The sequence below is a fragment of the Macrobrachium rosenbergii genome, chromosome 5 (assembly GCF_040412425.1).
Source record: "Macrobrachium rosenbergii isolate ZJJX-2024 chromosome 5, ASM4041242v1, whole genome shotgun sequence".
In the NCBI taxonomy this organism is placed as follows: Eukaryota; Metazoa; Arthropoda; class Malacostraca; order Decapoda; family Palaemonidae; genus Macrobrachium; species Macrobrachium rosenbergii.
The window spans coordinates 64,468,128-64,485,472 of record NC_089745.1 but is presented as its reverse complement, the minus strand read 5'-3'; the positions used below and the strand labels follow the sequence as shown (position 1 = coordinate 64,485,472).

The 17,345-nt window shown below is 38.7% G+C and overlaps 1 protein-coding gene across 5 annotated transcripts in view; it reads left to right on the top strand.

Moving 5' to 3' along the window:
- Nucleotides 1-17,345, top strand: part of LOC136838857 (N-fatty-acyl-amino acid synthase/hydrolase PM20D1-like) — a 45,005-nt gene that overhangs the window by 24,633 nt on the left and 3,027 nt on the right. For 3 of the 5 annotated variants that reach the window (XM_067104513.1, XM_067104512.1, XM_067104514.1), the window contains exons 8-12: nt 1,728-1,923; nt 2,580-2,720; nt 4,269-4,385; nt 4,635-4,755; nt 10,652-11,000. In XM_067104513.1, coding sequence (XP_066960614.1) covers nt 1,728-1,923; nt 2,580-2,720; nt 4,269-4,385; nt 4,635-4,755; nt 10,652-10,992 — 916 coding nt within the window. In that variant the 3' untranslated portion in view covers nt 10,993-11,000. Of the gene's footprint in view, nt 1-1,727; nt 1,924-2,579; nt 2,721-4,268; nt 4,386-4,634; nt 4,756-10,651; nt 11,001-12,683; nt 12,973-17,345 lie in introns of those variants that run through there. The other 2 variants (XM_067104515.1, XM_067104516.1) reach the window with 2 other exon arrangements.

Below are 17,345 nucleotides of genomic sequence, written 5' to 3'. Positions count from 1 at the left end.
TCCTCTCTTCTTCGCGGGAACACTTGATTTTTGGATAGTAGCTCCCCTTTTGTCTACTTTTATTTTGATACTCATCTTGTCTTTTTCTCTTGTCATTTACTGTGGATCGGTACTGCACAATTATTATTTTCTCCGTAAAGTACTTTTTCAGATTCCCTCTCTCTCTCTACTGTATGTGTATATATATATATATATATATATATATATATATATATATATATATATATATATATATATATATATATATATATATATATATATATACTGTATATGTCTGTGCGTGCGTTTGTTTATCGTACGAGAAAAGACATTTCCTCCACTCTTGAGATGATGATGAAATAAATGTAATAGAGTGTTGAACGTTTCAGATGCACATAGTGTTATTTTCAATCACCGACTGACTCGAGGTTCACATGATTGTGACTCGGTGCACTCGTATGAGACCTCAAGTCCGTTCCAAGGCCAAATATTTTTCTTTTCAAGATAGAGACGTTAACTACGCGCGACTTCTTCATTTGCCCGGTCTTGGGCCTTGTATGAGTGCCGCTTACTGTTCGGTACACGATACATGGCGCTTATGGTTCTTTGCTATGGCCTCTTTACCTTTAGCTTTTTGTCCATTCAATTTGGGGTCTTCTACCTTCTTTAAATTTAGCTTGCTCCTTTATTCACATTTTATTCCAGAACTAATCTTTATGGTGAGACCTAAGAGAGTCTGGGACTGTGAGCCCTTCATAATGTTGTGACTTGGTACCAGCTGAGGGAGTGACCATATTTCCTGCCCACATACAGGAAGAGTATCCTCTTGAGCCTTAACTGTTATTTATTCCCGTAACAGGAGTGGTCAACAAATTTGTGTGTATGACTCGAGTATTCACTTCAGTCAAACAGTCAATCCATTATGGATCAGGTGAGATTCGATGCGGCTTATACTCGTCCAGCCGTCTTTTTGAAAAAATTGTAACAGTGTTTATCATTGTAACATACAGTGAGAGAATACCGAGCGCTGTGCTGAGGTTGCAAATCAGACATGACTAGGAAACTTTGTGAACTGAGGCCCATATGACGCAAGCTTTGTAGTGAAAACTAATGTCAGGGTATATTGTATATTCTCTCTCTCTCTCTCTCTCTCTCTCTCTCTCTCTCTCTCTCTCTCTCTCTCTGATGAAACAACGGTGCCGATTTCAGTTTGTTTTACCATCTCCTTTTTAATCTCATTTATTTTCCTGCTCTGATTGATTGATTCGCTGATTGTTACAACAAGTCTCGGGAGTCCATTCGTCAAACAAGAGATTGGTCGCTCTGGTCGAATGTGTGCAAGGTTGTGATGGATGTCAATTACTCTTTGTTATCTGACGAGATAGCCATGATAACGTTATGTACCACGGCACAGCACATTATATTCTCCCAAGTACGTCATTATATCTGCGATATAATATGCCCTTAAGTGATATTATAGGAGCTGTAGCAGTTGCATTCCCGATGAACCCAATTAGATAACGCCGCATAATCTACCGGCTGAACTGTACTCACAGTACTTCATTGAACCTTATCTATCATGACTTTACTTTCCTCGGTTAATCTAAGCATACCAGGACAGCCTTGCTCAGGCGGTACTTAGGTTCCTAGTTCTTAGTATTACTTGTACCTAGAAATGCATTCAGCCTCAGAGAACTATTGCAAGATGTTAGTAGAATCACTCTGTCCTTCTGCCCCTGCTCTCACAGAATTGGGGTGACGGAGAAGGGCTGGATGAGCGTCACGCTGGAGACGGAGGGCGAGGGCGGGCATTCTTCGGCGCCCCCAATTGAACAGGTCGCACCTCGCCTAGGGAGGGCAATGCACAACCTCGAACAGTACCCACAACCTTCCATGTTCGGGACAGGACCAGAGTCAGAAATGTTCAGTTACTTAGCCTCATCGGTAGGTTTTTAAATGAGTTGAGTCTAAGGAAATGAAAAGTGGCTCTCTCTATGATTAGTAGGTGTGCATGATTGTCGAATAACCTAACATAACCGAATACTTAAGTAGAGAACATTTTATCTGAAGACTTTCCCGAAAAGTAATTCTATGTTTTCTGCGCAGTCCAGTCACATTTTTACCCAACGAATGTTAGTCCAGTAATGATTTTCTGTTAATGCCTGCAGTTTTAAGAAAGCCTGCGATGTTTTTCAGAATACAACACCCTTTTCACGCCAATTTTTTTTTTTTTACTTTTTCCTTATCTTCTGTGACTCCATGTCTTTAATTGTTTGTGTGTGGTTTTTTATCTATCTTTATTTATCACCGATAGCATGCAATAGCACTTCTTGACTTTTTCAATATCGTTTGAGTCTGTAAAAGCTTGCTCAGCATGTTAATCCTGATCTTGACCTGTTGCATAGGGATGTGCGGACATTTTGAAAAATAACAGTAGCAGCAACTTCTGAGATTGCTAAATTCTGTCGATGCAAAGCCACCAGATTTCTTCTTTCAAAATCTCAATGTGAGCGACAACTACTCAAGAGTGTAATAACGAGAAAAGATTATCCAAATACTTACGGACATTTACCCCATTTAATTTTGCATATCTTTCTCAGGCGTCATGGCCCTACAAGATGTTCTACGCCAACCTGTGGCTGTTCAAGCCCCTGCTGGAGTTGATTATGTCCAGGCAAAGGAACACCAACGCCTTCGTCCGGACGACCACCGCTGTCACCATGGTCAGGGTTGGTGTCAAGGTGAGGAGGTTGCGGCACTCGATTCCCATGAACCAACCAACCCTCCCCCTCCGTAGGGGGATAGTGCCATCAGTGCACCTCACGGGGTACACTGTAGGCATTACTGAAGGTTCTTTGCAGCGTCCCTTCGACCACTAGTTGCAATCCTTTTCATTCCTTTGACTGTACCTCCATTCATATTTTCTTTCTTCCATCTTGCTAGCCAACCTCTCCTAACAGTTATTTCATAGTGTAACTGCGAGGTTTTCCTCCTGTTACACCTTTCAAACCTACCTATTCATAATTTCCTTTCCAGCGCTGAATGACCTCATAGGTCCCAGTGCTTGGCCTTTGGCCTGAACTCTATATTCCATTCCCCTTCCCCCTTCCCGGCCCTTTACCTGTGTGTGTGTGTGTGTGTGTGTGTATTTGTTATTCACCTGAATATCTCCGTGTACTGAATTCTCTTTGACTGAGATTTTTCTGTCCTCTCATTTCTTTGCAATGTCACTTGAATACCTCCCTTCCCCCATCCACCCCCGCTCCCCGTGCGCATGTGCTTATTGTTTATATCACTTAGTTCCTCGTTGGGGGAGTGGGTTCCGTTCTCAGCTAGCACTCTGCTGGCCGCGAGTTCGAATCTCCGACCGGCCAATGAAGAATCAGAGGAATTTATTTCTGGTGATAGAAATTAATGTCTCGCTATAATGTGGTTCGGATTCCACAATAAACTGTACGTCCCGTTGCTAGGTAACCAATTGGTTCTTAGCCACGTAAAATAAGTCTAATCCTTCGGGCCAGTCCTAGGAGAGCTGTTAATCAGCTCAGTGGTCTGGTTAAACTAAGGTATACTTTTTTTTTATATCACTTGCTTCATCATTATCAAGGAGTTTTGTCTGTGTACTTAATTCATTCATATGTATCTCTTAGTGCTTAACTTTGTTCATTTCATTAGCTGCCTTATGTGCTCGTACAGTTTTCATATATTTAATAATTAGATCACCTTATCTTACTTGCTCAAACTTCTTTGCAATTTTTAAATGTCGTCAGTTAAAGATGATTGCAACAGTTCACCGTCTTCATTTTGAAAAAATAAACAAATGCAAAATAGATGGAGATGAATACAGGAAAGAGTAAAGTGAGAGCATATATATATATATATATATATATATATATATATATATATATATATATATATATATATATATATATATATATATATATATATTTAGTGGTGTGAGAAAGATGTTTTGCACACACTTCATAGTACAGGTATTTGTAAGCGCGTGGGCCTCTTTCTCTCTCTGTCTCTCAGCTAATGATTTTTGTCCTGAAATTTATGGGTGAACTTCATGATATGTTGCAACATTTACATTCTATTTATGAGGTAGGGGAGGAAAAGGAAGTGTAAACAAATGTGCTGCTAAGTAAAAGGCAACGATTTATTCGAAGAGTTGATTCACTCTCTTCATTATTGTCATTTTTATGCTTTCACTTCCTTATTTTCAACACCATTTATTTTTAGCTTTATATTTCACAACTATCCTCCTCCTGCTCCTCCTCCTTCAGGAGAACGTCGTGCCGTCCTCTGGGTACGTTATGGTCAACCACCGCGTGCATCCGGGGCAAAGCCTGCACGATGTTCTTCAGCACGACATCAGCGTTATCGATGACCCCAAGGTCAAGGTGGGTACGTCCAACTTTAAGGTCATGGCAGGATTGATTTGCACTTTTTTTTTTTCATTTTGTGTGAAATTTGAGAAGCGGCTCGGCAGGTCCTTGAAATATTTCGGCTTTTAAGAAACTTTCGAAATGATTTCCAAGCTGCTGCGTATTATTGTTGGAAATTGTGTAGAACCGTTCGAGTTCCCCCCCTTTTTTTTTTTGCTTCGGAGACAATGTCCTTTTAACGAGGTCAAACTTTTCATAAATTAGGTCAAGGTTCTGCGACAAAGAGAAGCCCACCCTGTCTCTCCCTATGGGCCGAAGGTTCCAGGATGGCGACTGATAGTGTCCGCTACCAAACACATCTATCCGACGTCGGTAGCTGCTCCAGGTTAGTTCAGCAATGTGTGTATATATATATATATATATATATATATATATATATATATATATATATATATATATATATATATATATATATATATTTTTTCATTCAGTCTTCTCTTCGTTTTATATATATATATATATATATATATATATATATATATAATATATAATATATATATATTATATAATGTATATATATTTTTATTTTTTTTTCATTCAGTCTTCTCTTCGTTTTGTTCTGAGACGAGTTATCGCTAGACTCTTGGTCTTTTGATGTGTCTCTTTCCTTAAGTAATACCTGAATGTTCTTGCCGGTGACGCTTGGTAACATTCATTCTCTCATGTAAAAATAAAATACCTCCTACAGAAATATACTACTGAAATATATATATATATATATATATATATATATATATATATATATATATATATATATATATATATATATATATATATATATATACTGTATATATATGTATATATACTAATCTATATATATATGTGTGTGTGTGTGTGTTTGTGTGTGTATAAAATTACATATGTATATATAAAACAGGTATGTTGATAAACGAACCCTCGAATACAGACAGTTCAGTGAGTTTCCTTTAGAACTAAATAGATGGGGGAAACGTAAGAGATATTTAAGGAGATATGAAATCATAAACATATTTATTTAAAAACAGATATGACGCGGAAAAGCAGTACACTCAAGAAAACTATCAACTGTGACTTGCAAATGAATTAGATCCGTCTGACAGACCAAAAGAAGGCCGATAGAGGGCTTCCAAAGTTATACTACAAGGATGATGATAATGATGATGATGATGATTCTGAGACGTTGTCTTGAATCTTTCTTCAGACACCCAAGGGTATATTTTCCCTCACTTGTGTAGGTTGTCGTTGTATTTATTTGATTGTTTATTTTTTACCAGAAATGTGTTCCTTCTGTGATGCTGTCACTCAGCATCGACGGCTGGAAGCGGCTCGTCACTCGTGGGAGGACTGTGCCCAAATGAAATTTCCCCGGCAGTGCACCTCATGCGGTGCACTGTAGGCATTACTTACGGTTCTTTGCAGCGTGCCTTCGGCCCCTAGTTGTAACCCCTTTCGTTCCTTTTACTGTACCTCCTTTCATATTTAATTTCTTCCATCTTACTTTCCACCCTCTCCTAACAATTGATTCATAGTGCAGCTGCGAGGGTTTCCTCCTGTTACACCTTTCAGACCTTTCACTGTCAATTTCCGTTTCAGCGCTGAATGACCTCAAAGGTCCCAGCGCTTGGCCGTTGGCCTAAATTCTATATTCAGTTCAATTCAAATGAAATCCATGCTCCATAGCTTGCTTTTTCTTCAGTGGTTATGTCAGTTGTAAAGTATAGGATGGCAGAATCATTTACAGATCATTCCACCATAATTTCCCTTCAGCGACCTTTCTCCTCCTGTTCTTGACGGAAGTCAGTGCAGAAAGTATGATGAATAAACAGGTTTAAAATATGAAGCAAATGGAGAGATGTGTCTAAAGGGAATGTAGTCATGTGGCAATAGAGTAAGTAGTTTGAAGATCTGTTGAATGTGGTGTGTGGATGAGTATCAGAGCTGAATAATGCAGGAGTGGAAGGTCTTGATATAAGATTAGGAATGATTGTGGAAGTGACTGCTGAGGTTGCAATAAAAGATGACGGAAGGGAAAGCACCAGATGATGGGATGGCAAGCGGGATACTGCAGTATGGTAGTGAGTGACAGCGTAGTTGGTATATATGGATATAGGAAAGTTTCAAGAGGCATTACCTTATTAAATACACCTGAAGGTATATCGCAGAGTTTTGATTATTAAGAAAATAAAACAGAAGCCTTGACTAAAAGAATAGTACAGGTTTTAGGGAAGGAAGACTGTACGTTTCTCAAGTTCTTCGTAAAACAGTTTTGTTAGAAGTGACACAGTAGTGAGCAAACGTTGTATATGTCATACGAAGACCTAGAGGCAGCTCATGATAGAACTGATAACAGATGTGAAGTGAAAACGTTTTCGATGTTGGATGTAGATTGTAATTTATTTAGAGAAACTGGAAGTGTGAAAGTGAACCTTGTGTTAGAACTTGCAGATCTGAGGGTGACCTCTAAGGAGGGAAAATGGTTCTGGGCAAGGGCGCATTTCCTGCCAATCGCTTTGCTATATTTTATTGTGTTTTATAAGTTGGAAGGATGGAAGAAGTCATGAATGGTAGGTTTGGATGCAAATGTATTTGATTAGAAAAAGGATCATGAATAACGTATGGAAGGGCTGATATTTAGAAAAGACAAGCTATTAGCCTGTGATAGTGAAAAGACGCTGTTGGGTTGGTGAAAGTTACAAAACAGTTTTAAGAAAAAAATTTAAGTGAATTCTAAGAAAGCTCTGAGGGCAAATGGGAGCCAGGACGATAAAGCAGCGAATAAAATAGAATATGGTTGACCCATTTCAGTGTAAGGAACGGTGGTCTCATATAGTCTTGGAAGGGTCGAGAAATACTGATGGGAACAAAGGTGACAAAGAATGAAGGGATTCTTGAGCCAGGTCTGCTTTCCAAGAAGAAGGGAATGTTGAAGTAGAACGGAAATGAAAAACAAAAAGAGAATAAGTGTTTCTGTAATCTTATTGAAGTCAGAAGGGTTAAAAGGGTTAGACATGTAATCATGTGATGAAGACTTGGTAAAGTTAGCAAAGGAGTTTTTAGTAGTTTGGATAACGTAGAAGAATGGAGGACGATATGTGCGTTGGTATCCAGGAATCATATTAAGTGTACTTAAAGTCACGGGTGAATGACGCAACTGTGTTGGGGGGGCGATGTGCCGCTGATGAGCTTCCTGCATAGGTGTATGAAGCAGCTGGTATTGTGAAATTTTTTTTTTTTTTTTTTTTTTGCTTAGATGGTTTATCTTTCATTTATTAGTGAAAGGATGAGGCTGGCCGTGAATATCGTTAATGCTTTCTAAAATAACCTATTAAGGGAAATTACCCTTTCGTGGAACACACATAACTGTATGCATATATATTGACTTTGCAAATTATTTTCTTCGTAATTTAAATATAAAAAAATTCAGAGCTTTCCTGAAGTGTAATTAAATCAAGGTCGCTCCAAAGCAGGCATTATGCTGCCTCTTTATTCATTAAATAAATTTGGTTGCTGCAAAGTCATATTCTTAAAACACATTACTGTTCATTTTGATTATGACATTATTAGCGTATCATTGGTTCTTTTCGTACATACAGTCGACTTTCCAAGGGATACGAGCATCATAGAGAATCCGAGAAAGCGATTCCATTTGTCTGTGCACTTTTGTTCAGTTCTGTTGCGTCCTTCGGGGCAAAGTCCTTTTTCTTTATCTTTCTTTGCAACCAGGATTGAGCTTGATGAGGACATGTATAGTGATTCGTCCTGATAGCTTAATAATGCTCTAAATTGTCACTGAAGCCTTCATGCATAGATGATATGGAAACTGAGGGACAACCGAAAATGCAGTGAGCTTCCTCACAAGCTTCCACAGGGTAGGATCCCGGTAGGGGGGTAGTGCCATCAGTGCGCCTCATGCGGTGCACTGTAGGCATTACTTAAGGTTCTTTGCAGCATCCCTCCGGCCCCTAGCTGCAACCCCTTTCATTTCTGTTGCTGTAACTCCATTCATATTGTCTGTCTTCCATCATACTTTCCACCCTCTCATAACAAATGTTTCATATTGCAACTGCGAGGTTTTCCTCCTGTTACACATTCAAACCTTTTTACTGTCAATTTCCGTTTCAGCGGTGAATGCCCTCATAGGTCCCTGTGCTTGGCCTTTTGCCTAAATTCTATATTCTATTCACAGGGTACGATGCCCAAATGTGAAGTAACTTAAGCGCAGAATGAAACTAATGCAATTAATAAGAGGTAGAAGTTGATCGTGAAATTGTTGCTAAAAAAAAAAAAATGGAAACTGCTTCAGAGTACAATTAGGTTTGGAAATTTCCGAGTCTTGAGATATTATACATAGGAAATGTTTTTGTTGAGATGAACGATTTTTTTTTTTTTTTTTGGCAAGTTTAATCCGTGACAAGTTTTAATACATTCTTTCAGGTGTGTCTCTAATATCTGGTCTGTGTATCTAAGTGGTTTTCCAGGACTTCAAAAACCTCAAACTTTTCCTTTTTCCCTTTGTAACGACCCGAGTGGGCCGTTATGCAGGTTCTTTAACATACTCAGGACGGGGCTGTCATGACTGACGGCAGATGCAACAAACAAAGGAGGAGAAAACAACAAAAACAATAAAATGAGCTCAAAATTAATTTATTTACAATATTTACAAGTGAGTCAGGTCTGGTAAAAGATAAAACCATAAGCATAAAAACCAAGAAAGCACTAAACAAAATAAAGTTAAACAAACGATTAACGTCCTAAACAAAAGGTTTTTAAAAAAAGCAAATAAAACAACAGCAGGCAGAACGAGAAAAACAAAAACATAAGTCCTCCATCGTTCAAGACAGCCCTCAGCTGCGCGACAGGGACAAAACCCACAAACCAGTAAACCCCGATGGAGACTCAGGACAGCCTCAAGCTGTCATCAAAGATGAGCAGCTCGTGGTCACACGACTCATGGTCACACTCCACCTCTACGACGTGCTCCACTTCGTAGGCGTGCTAATTTGATGCTCAAAAACTCGAAACGTCGATAAAACTGTTTGTTTGGTTTCGCTGTTGGCGAAAGAAAAACGGCAGCTCACCGAAGATTCAAAACAAAAAAACTTGAAGGTAAGGAGGCAGCAATCCACAAAGAACGAGCGGGAACCAGCAGTTCCCGTTTGACACCTCCCACCTAAAAGAAAAAAAAAAAAGATTATTTTTTTACACTCATACTCCCTCCAATAAACAACCCCGCCAGCCAAAACAGAGCCGCCCTGTCAATAAAAATATTCTTTAACATACTCAGGACGGGGCTGTCATGACTGACGGCAGATGCAACAAACAAAGGAGAAAACAACTAAAACAATAAATGAGCTCAAAATTAATTTATTTAAATATTTACAAGTAGTCAGGTCTGTAAAAAGATAAAACCATAAGCATAAAAAAACCAAGAGGCAGCACTCCAAAATAAAGTTAAACAAACGATTAACGTTAAACAAAAGGTAGCTTAAAATTTAAAAAAAGGCAAATAAAACAACAGCAGGCAGAACGAGAAAAAAAAAACAAACATGTCCTCCATGTCTCCAAGACAGCCCTTACATTCCCCACAAACCAGTAAACCCCGATGGAGATGTCAGGACAGCCTCACGCTGTCATCAAAGATGAGCAGCTCGTGGTCACACGACTACTCATGGTCACACTCCACCTAACGTGCTCCACTTCGTAGGCGTGCTCCAATTTGCTGCTCAAAACTCGACCAACGTCGACTCCAAAACTGCCTGCTGCTGCCACTGCCGCTACTCGCTGCACCTACCAGACCCGACTGGCGAAAGAGAAACGGCAGCTCACCGACGAGAACATCAAAACAAAAAAACTTGAAGGTAAGGAGGCAGCAATCCAAAAGGGAACGAGCGGGGAACCAGCAGTTCCCGCAAACCATCACTAACGTGACCAATTCCGATTGTTCGACGAAGTAGCTGTGCTGGAGTAAAGCATAGGAGTGTTTATCATGTTTATCTCAGTACTATGCAACTAATTGATTGAATGATATGTTTGTTTGGTTTGGCAAAGATTATTAACATCGATGCCGGAAATGTTTTCACTGTAAATTATTTGTATTAATAACAATAACTAATAAAAATATTCTTTAATTTCAGGGGTACATCCACAAACTCTATGCATGCATTATAATATTGCGTAACATGTCTGTGTTCGTCTCATTCCGTTTCGTTATAAGTCAGTATGTTTGTCTCGTTACATTCCAGGTATACTAATCGCAAACACGGACACTCGTTACTACTTGAACATAACGAGCAACATCTATCGCTTCTACCCGGTGCTTCTGACCGAGGACGAGATAGGCAGAATCCATGGCACCAACGAGAGACTGTCAGTCGCCAACGCCAAGAACGCTGTCCGCTTCTATCACCGAGTGATGGTCACGGCTGACCGAGACCCCGCGACTGTGGTCGATCAGGACCACTCGCCAGCGGTCGATTCGGATAATTCGACAGACACATCGATAGATAGCTTGGCAGGCATAGCGATAGATAACTCGACAGAGATATCGACACGAAATTCAACACTGGATGAATTCGACGTTTAACCTTGCAGGTCTTGCATGATTTTACTCTCTCTCTCTCTCTCTCTCTCTCTCTCTCTCTCTCTCTCTCTCTCTCTCTTTCCTCAGTGACGAATAATCAAGGGATCTTCTTGTTGCGATGTTTGTACTTGTTTCAGGGTCATAACTTTATGGCGTTAAGTCATGTGAAATGTTCTCTTGGTGCTCAAGGCTATATGCTTTAAACGTTATGCAGTATAAGAATGTTCTCGTTAGCTGTTCTACTGAAAAAAATAACTTTCATTCAAGAAGACTCCTTGAGGATCAATGTTGTGTACCAGAACTAACCCAAATTTTAATGTTCCTTCTGTTTTCAAAGCATGTTCGGTGTCATGCCTGCGCACATTGCCGTCTTTTATTAACAGAAAATCCCAGCGGAATATTCTCCGTAGCTTATATAAGAAACTCTTAGTCTCATACTCGTCCCTCCTCCGCCCAGCTCTTTCACGTAGGGACCGGGGAGAAGGACGACAGTTTCTTGGGTTACTTTGCCTGGGGTCTTTCCTAGATAGTGACCCCCAGTGGTTTTCGGGGGGACTAATGTTTCTTGGGGTCATTATCTTTAAGATATTTACAGTCTTTTGTTAATGTTTTACGGGAATCCCCAACCGGCTTAGGCTAAACACGCCGCAAAGGTGGATACATACCGGGCCAAAACCTTGAGAGTCACTATCTATAGGAGAGATCCCTTTGCTTGTGTTTGGCCTGATGATGGTGTTAACTGTGTATGGCATGCTTATAATGTTTGCTACTAAGAGAAATATTGTAACAAATGCTAAATAGTGTTGCAAAGCCGTGAGTAATTTAGAATTCATTTTCGTTTGTAACTACAATGATTATACCTGTGTCGAAGGAGGAATGGAGTGAAAAACGATTTGAAGTTATCCGGATTTTCAAGGAACATTTTTCCATATTCAGTTGTGCCTAGAAAGACTATAACTATAACTAGATTCTTAACATGCTTTAGAGAACCAACAATAATACTTAAACCTTTTGAATAATAAAGATTATATAATATATATATATATATATATATAAACCTATTATATAATATGTATATAATATATATATATATAATATATATATTATATATATATATATATATATATATATATATATATATATATATATATATATATATATATATATAGTATATATATTATATACATAGATTTTTCAGAACAATTTATGGTTGGTTAGCACTCTTTCGTAAGTGCTCTTTAAACATTTCTCCCCGATTTAAAGATGCTGGAGGTGTAATAGCTACTTGTTTTCAGGGTCAATTTCATATTTACGCTTATTTCAGTTATATCTTGACTGGAAATGCACGACGAATGAACGAAAAGAAACAGATTGAACCTAATCTGCTTGTTATTTGGTATTCACCATAACAAACAATGTTACCTTTTTATTGTTTAGTGATGCACTTGAGATCACTTACCTAGTGGTGCACTTCCGGACGACCACCAACATTTCATTGTCGTACTTTCATAACCTGGATTTAATTTTTTTTTTTTTCAACATTCATCTTTACACAGGTATTTCCTCCGACTGTTCAAGATGCTAAAGTCTTCCTAATTACTCTCTTTTACATCCAATACTTCACCAGTCAGCCATGATACTTCAAAACATCTTTCTTGACTGCTAACCTTCTCTTCTACTGATTCCAACCCCAGGATTGTTGATGGCAAACACAGACACAGTGCACTATCTAAATCTCACTTCTTGCATCTACCGCTTCTCACCTCACGCCGTAACCCAAGACCTGGGGCAGACGATTCACGGGATAGACGAGCGGGTATCGGTGACTTCCTTGAGGAATGCCGCAAAGTGGTACCATCGGTTCATCTCCACGGCAGACATGGATGTGCCTCCCATTAAAGAGTCGAAACCTGGCCACAGATTCGGGGAATTTTGATCCCATGGGAAAGGAGGAGGAGTCTGATTTTGACGAAGGCAGCAAAGGTAATGCAAGTGACCATGTTGTCGGAGAAGCCGGGATTTGTTAGGGTTGGGGTTTTCAACCTTTCACTCATTAAGTACTGGAGAGTTAATTCAGTGTCTCCCTCCACCCAGCTAACCCGTTTTTACAATCATTGTCCCCTATTCCAGGTATCCTGAAACTGAATAAGATGGCAATAACTTAAGACTGATTATATATTTTTACGGTATTTCAGTCCGCTAGTTTCAAAGGTGTAAAATGTGTGGTGCAATAATTGCTGACTCAATCAGTGTACATTGATACGACAGAGAAGCGAAACTGAAGTAACTTTAAGGAATACCTCCTTGGAAACCTCCAAACCCCCGGAGCCCCTGGTTGAGAACCCCTGTAGTATTTGTTGGGCGAGCTTTCTTGTCTTGTCCTCGCATTCGTGAGATTTCTTGTACTGTACTGGGGATAGCTTTGAGTGTTAGACATCTGCGTGGAATTAGACATTTCTTAGGTTATGGACACAAATAGGCTATTTCGCCGGTAGCAGGATCTCAAGAATAACCGTTATTCTTTGGATCTTGGACAGCAGAAAGCTAAATTTTTGTTCAGGTTTATAAACGCTGTGCTTCACTACATGACGCCACTAGGGGATCCAGAAAAATTTAATGGAGGGGGCACCAATTTTCATATCACACACACACACACACACATATATATATATATATATATATATATATATATATATATATATATATATATACAGTATATATACTATATATATATATATATATATATATATATATATATATATATATATATTTATTTGTATAATAGGTTTATTATTTTTTCCCGTTTTTATATTTCTCATTTATGTTATTATTATCTGAATCTTCAATATTATCATTTTGTCATTATTTTTCATGGGGGGGAGGGGGCACGTGCAAAGGCGCCCCCCACCATGGATCCGCTAGTGTACAATGATGACGCTCCAAAATGTTCGTAAACGAAGACGTGAAAAGCAGGAATCGTTATGAAACCTGGTAACCAAACCCGTAAATATTAACAAACCTTACTATTTCAAGTCAGTGAAAATGATCCCTTCGAGTAGTTTATTTTTAAAAGAGAGAAGTTTTCTTTCCGATTTGTTTGCTCTTAATTCGTTTCTCATTTGTTTACAGTCCCCCAACCTTTTCTATTTTACAGAGAACAGCTGCCTTTCAAATATCAGTACTGTACGATATTGAATATTTCAGCCACGTTCTTTAAGGTTAAAAGATTGCAGAAAGCGTACGTAAAAGTCTTGTCAGATCCTTAAGATTTATATCGCCAAATAATTTTAGTTATTCATTCAAACTTGACTCTTTCGTCTTTCCTGTTTTTATGTCTAATTTTGAATTGATATCATGTGCTTCATATTTTTGGTGTTCCAAGTCAGTTTCCGTTTCTCCTCTCTCTCTCTCTCTCTCTCTCTCTCTCTCTCTCTCTCTCTCTCTCTCTCTCTCTCTCTTTCTCTAAACTGTCTAGTTTTTAAAATTCGTTGCTATAGAATATGTAATACAGTTCTCCCTATGTTTTGTGAAAAACACGGATCAGGTTGGAACCATAACAAAGCTGTTTGCATATCAAAGGATATTTTCAAATTATGAATTTCCTACTTCTAATTAGCTCTCTCTCTCTCTCTCTCTCTCTCTCTCTCTCTCTCTCTCTCTCTCTCTCTCTCTCTCTCTCTCTCGTATCTGTACATGCAAACACACACGGATAATAACCGCATTCCTCGTCAAGAACCTGCTCCCTCGCTCTGAATGAACGGTCTCGAAGGCATGTCGCCTTGTGCTGACATCTCACACCCAGACTGAGAGTACACAAACTGTACTTTGGATCCCGTCAGAAGTCGTTCCGTTGTGGGACGTGAGAAGCTGAAACCTCTTGTAAGGTGAATTTGAAAAGAAATCGTTACACTCTCCAGTTGCATGTAATCACCCTCTGCATAGTGAGAGTTTAGGAGAGAAAAGGTGTCTTTTTTTTAGTTACCTGTGAGTCAGGGAAATAGAAGTCATATGACGGTAACCTTTCCATAGAGAACTTCGGTAGAAGCCGAGAAGAATACGTGCATACCGAGAACAGCGGAAATATATTCCTTTATTGATTGGATTGATGATGCTTAACAACCGAGGAGAATGAGGTTACTTAGGGTTGCTCCTGAATGCAATCTGCGCGTGAAAATTATTAGCGAGATAACTTTTCGGTTATGTGAAACCTACATCCAAAGTGGATGAATGGCGTTTTTCTGATTATGTAAAGAGAGACACGATTAGCTCTGCTGCAGTCTTTATTAAGATAATGAGAAACTCGTAGGTGTAACAGAAGGTGCAATTTTACTCTAAATACACTTGACGTCTTGGAAGCGAATAGGTTCAATAGTTACAGTAGACTTACATTCGTGGCGGAATTCTCTCTCTCTCTCTCTCTCTCTCTCTCTCTCTGCAATGCAGCATTATGAACATCTGTTCATTCAGTCGTGGCCGGTTTCCTATTTCCCGCATAATTCTGTTGTTTTGACCTATTTTCCCGCGCAAACATGCCTTGGGGGATGTGGCGTCTCCTTTGCATGTCGAGCCTCGCCCAGGGGGACGATGCCAGTGCATGCGTACATCCATAGACAGGGTGTGAGGGTTGAATGACAGCGATTGCAAATGCAGCTCCTGTAGAGGTGGAGCAGCGCTGCCGAGGGGAAGGTGTACTGTTGCAGCCAGGTCCGGTGTGGACCATCAGTCCATGAATTATTTACCACGTGAACTTTGCTGAGCTGTTGTTGCTGCCTACAACGACGCCGCGCCGTCCCAAAGCGTCATCAGCTTCCCTGCCGCTTTCGTTTTACTCTCTCTCTCTCTCTCTCTCTCTCTCTCTCTCTCTCGTATTTACACGTACAAACGCAAATACGCATTAAACACCCTCCTCTGTCATCGGTTTGTTTTGGTATTTTTGAAGTATTGAGTAGATTGGTTTGCTTTAGGTGAAGTTGAATGCTTTTTATTTGTTGTAGGATTATTGTCGTGAGTGATATTATTAGTAGTAATAATTGTGTAGCCACAATGATATTATATTAGAATGACTTGTTTATGTATTATATATAATTCTTTATGACTTCTAGTTTGTATGTTTTCTGTTTATTCTGAATTCTCTGTGCAATTTGAATATGGTAAGAGGTATGCTTTAACTTCATATGGCTTTGTTTGTAGCTAATATTTCATCAACATTTAATATTCTATTTATATTTATGTCATTGTAACTCTAGACAGTACGATCAGCCCAAGTGGGGACCATAGCCGAGTGGTACTGTGCTCGGCTTACGGTTGCAAGGTCGTTGATCTTCCTATCTTCTGGCCAGCAGTCGACCCAGTTGTAAATGAGTGCTAGTTTCTGCTTAGAGCAATAGGTAAAAGAAGTGAAGTGCATGAAGATATTTGTGTATATATATATATATATATATATATATATATATATATATATATATATATATATATATATATATATATGTGTGTGTGTGTGTGTGTGCGTGTGTGTGTGTATGTGTATGTAAGTAGTAAACTCGAATGATTAGGCACCAAGCGCTTTCATATATTACGTACTGTACACACCTTCGATTGTTTGTTTGTATGCACAACAGTTGTAAACGCCTACCTTTAGAATACATGCAGTTGAATAGATCCATTATATATATATATATATATATATATATATATATATATATATATATATATATATATATATATATATATATATATATATATTATATGATTACAGTGATACTGATACGTGATTTTGTTATCACATATCATACAGGAGAAAAAAAGACTATTGATGTGATATACACACAGGAGAAAAATATATATTGATATATATATATATATATATATATATATATATATATATATATATATATATATATATATATATATATATATATACATATATATATACACATACATATATGCATACACAAAGTGAGAAAGGGAGTGAGAGAGTATAGAGATTTATAGGATTAGGACTCAGGATAACGTAAATTTGCATAAATGTGATTATGGTGATCCATAATCACATTGAAATGTAAGGTCGGAGATATGAAGCAGTCTCCAACAGGGAAGAGAAATATAAAGAAAAGAATAATTAGCGAAAGGATAAACGTCAGGGAACGAGAACGGGCGGTGAGTGATTGGAAAGGATCCATGATAAAAGTAGGGTCCTGTTTCCTATTATCATGCCTTCCACGAGTTCGTCCTTAATGAGAAATTAATAAAGATCCCGAACAATAATTACTTAAGGGGGCGAGGACGGGCGGCAACGTCTTCAGACTAATCAGATCAGTGGGTGGGAGAGGGTGTTGTGAAGAGTGGATACAGAGGAA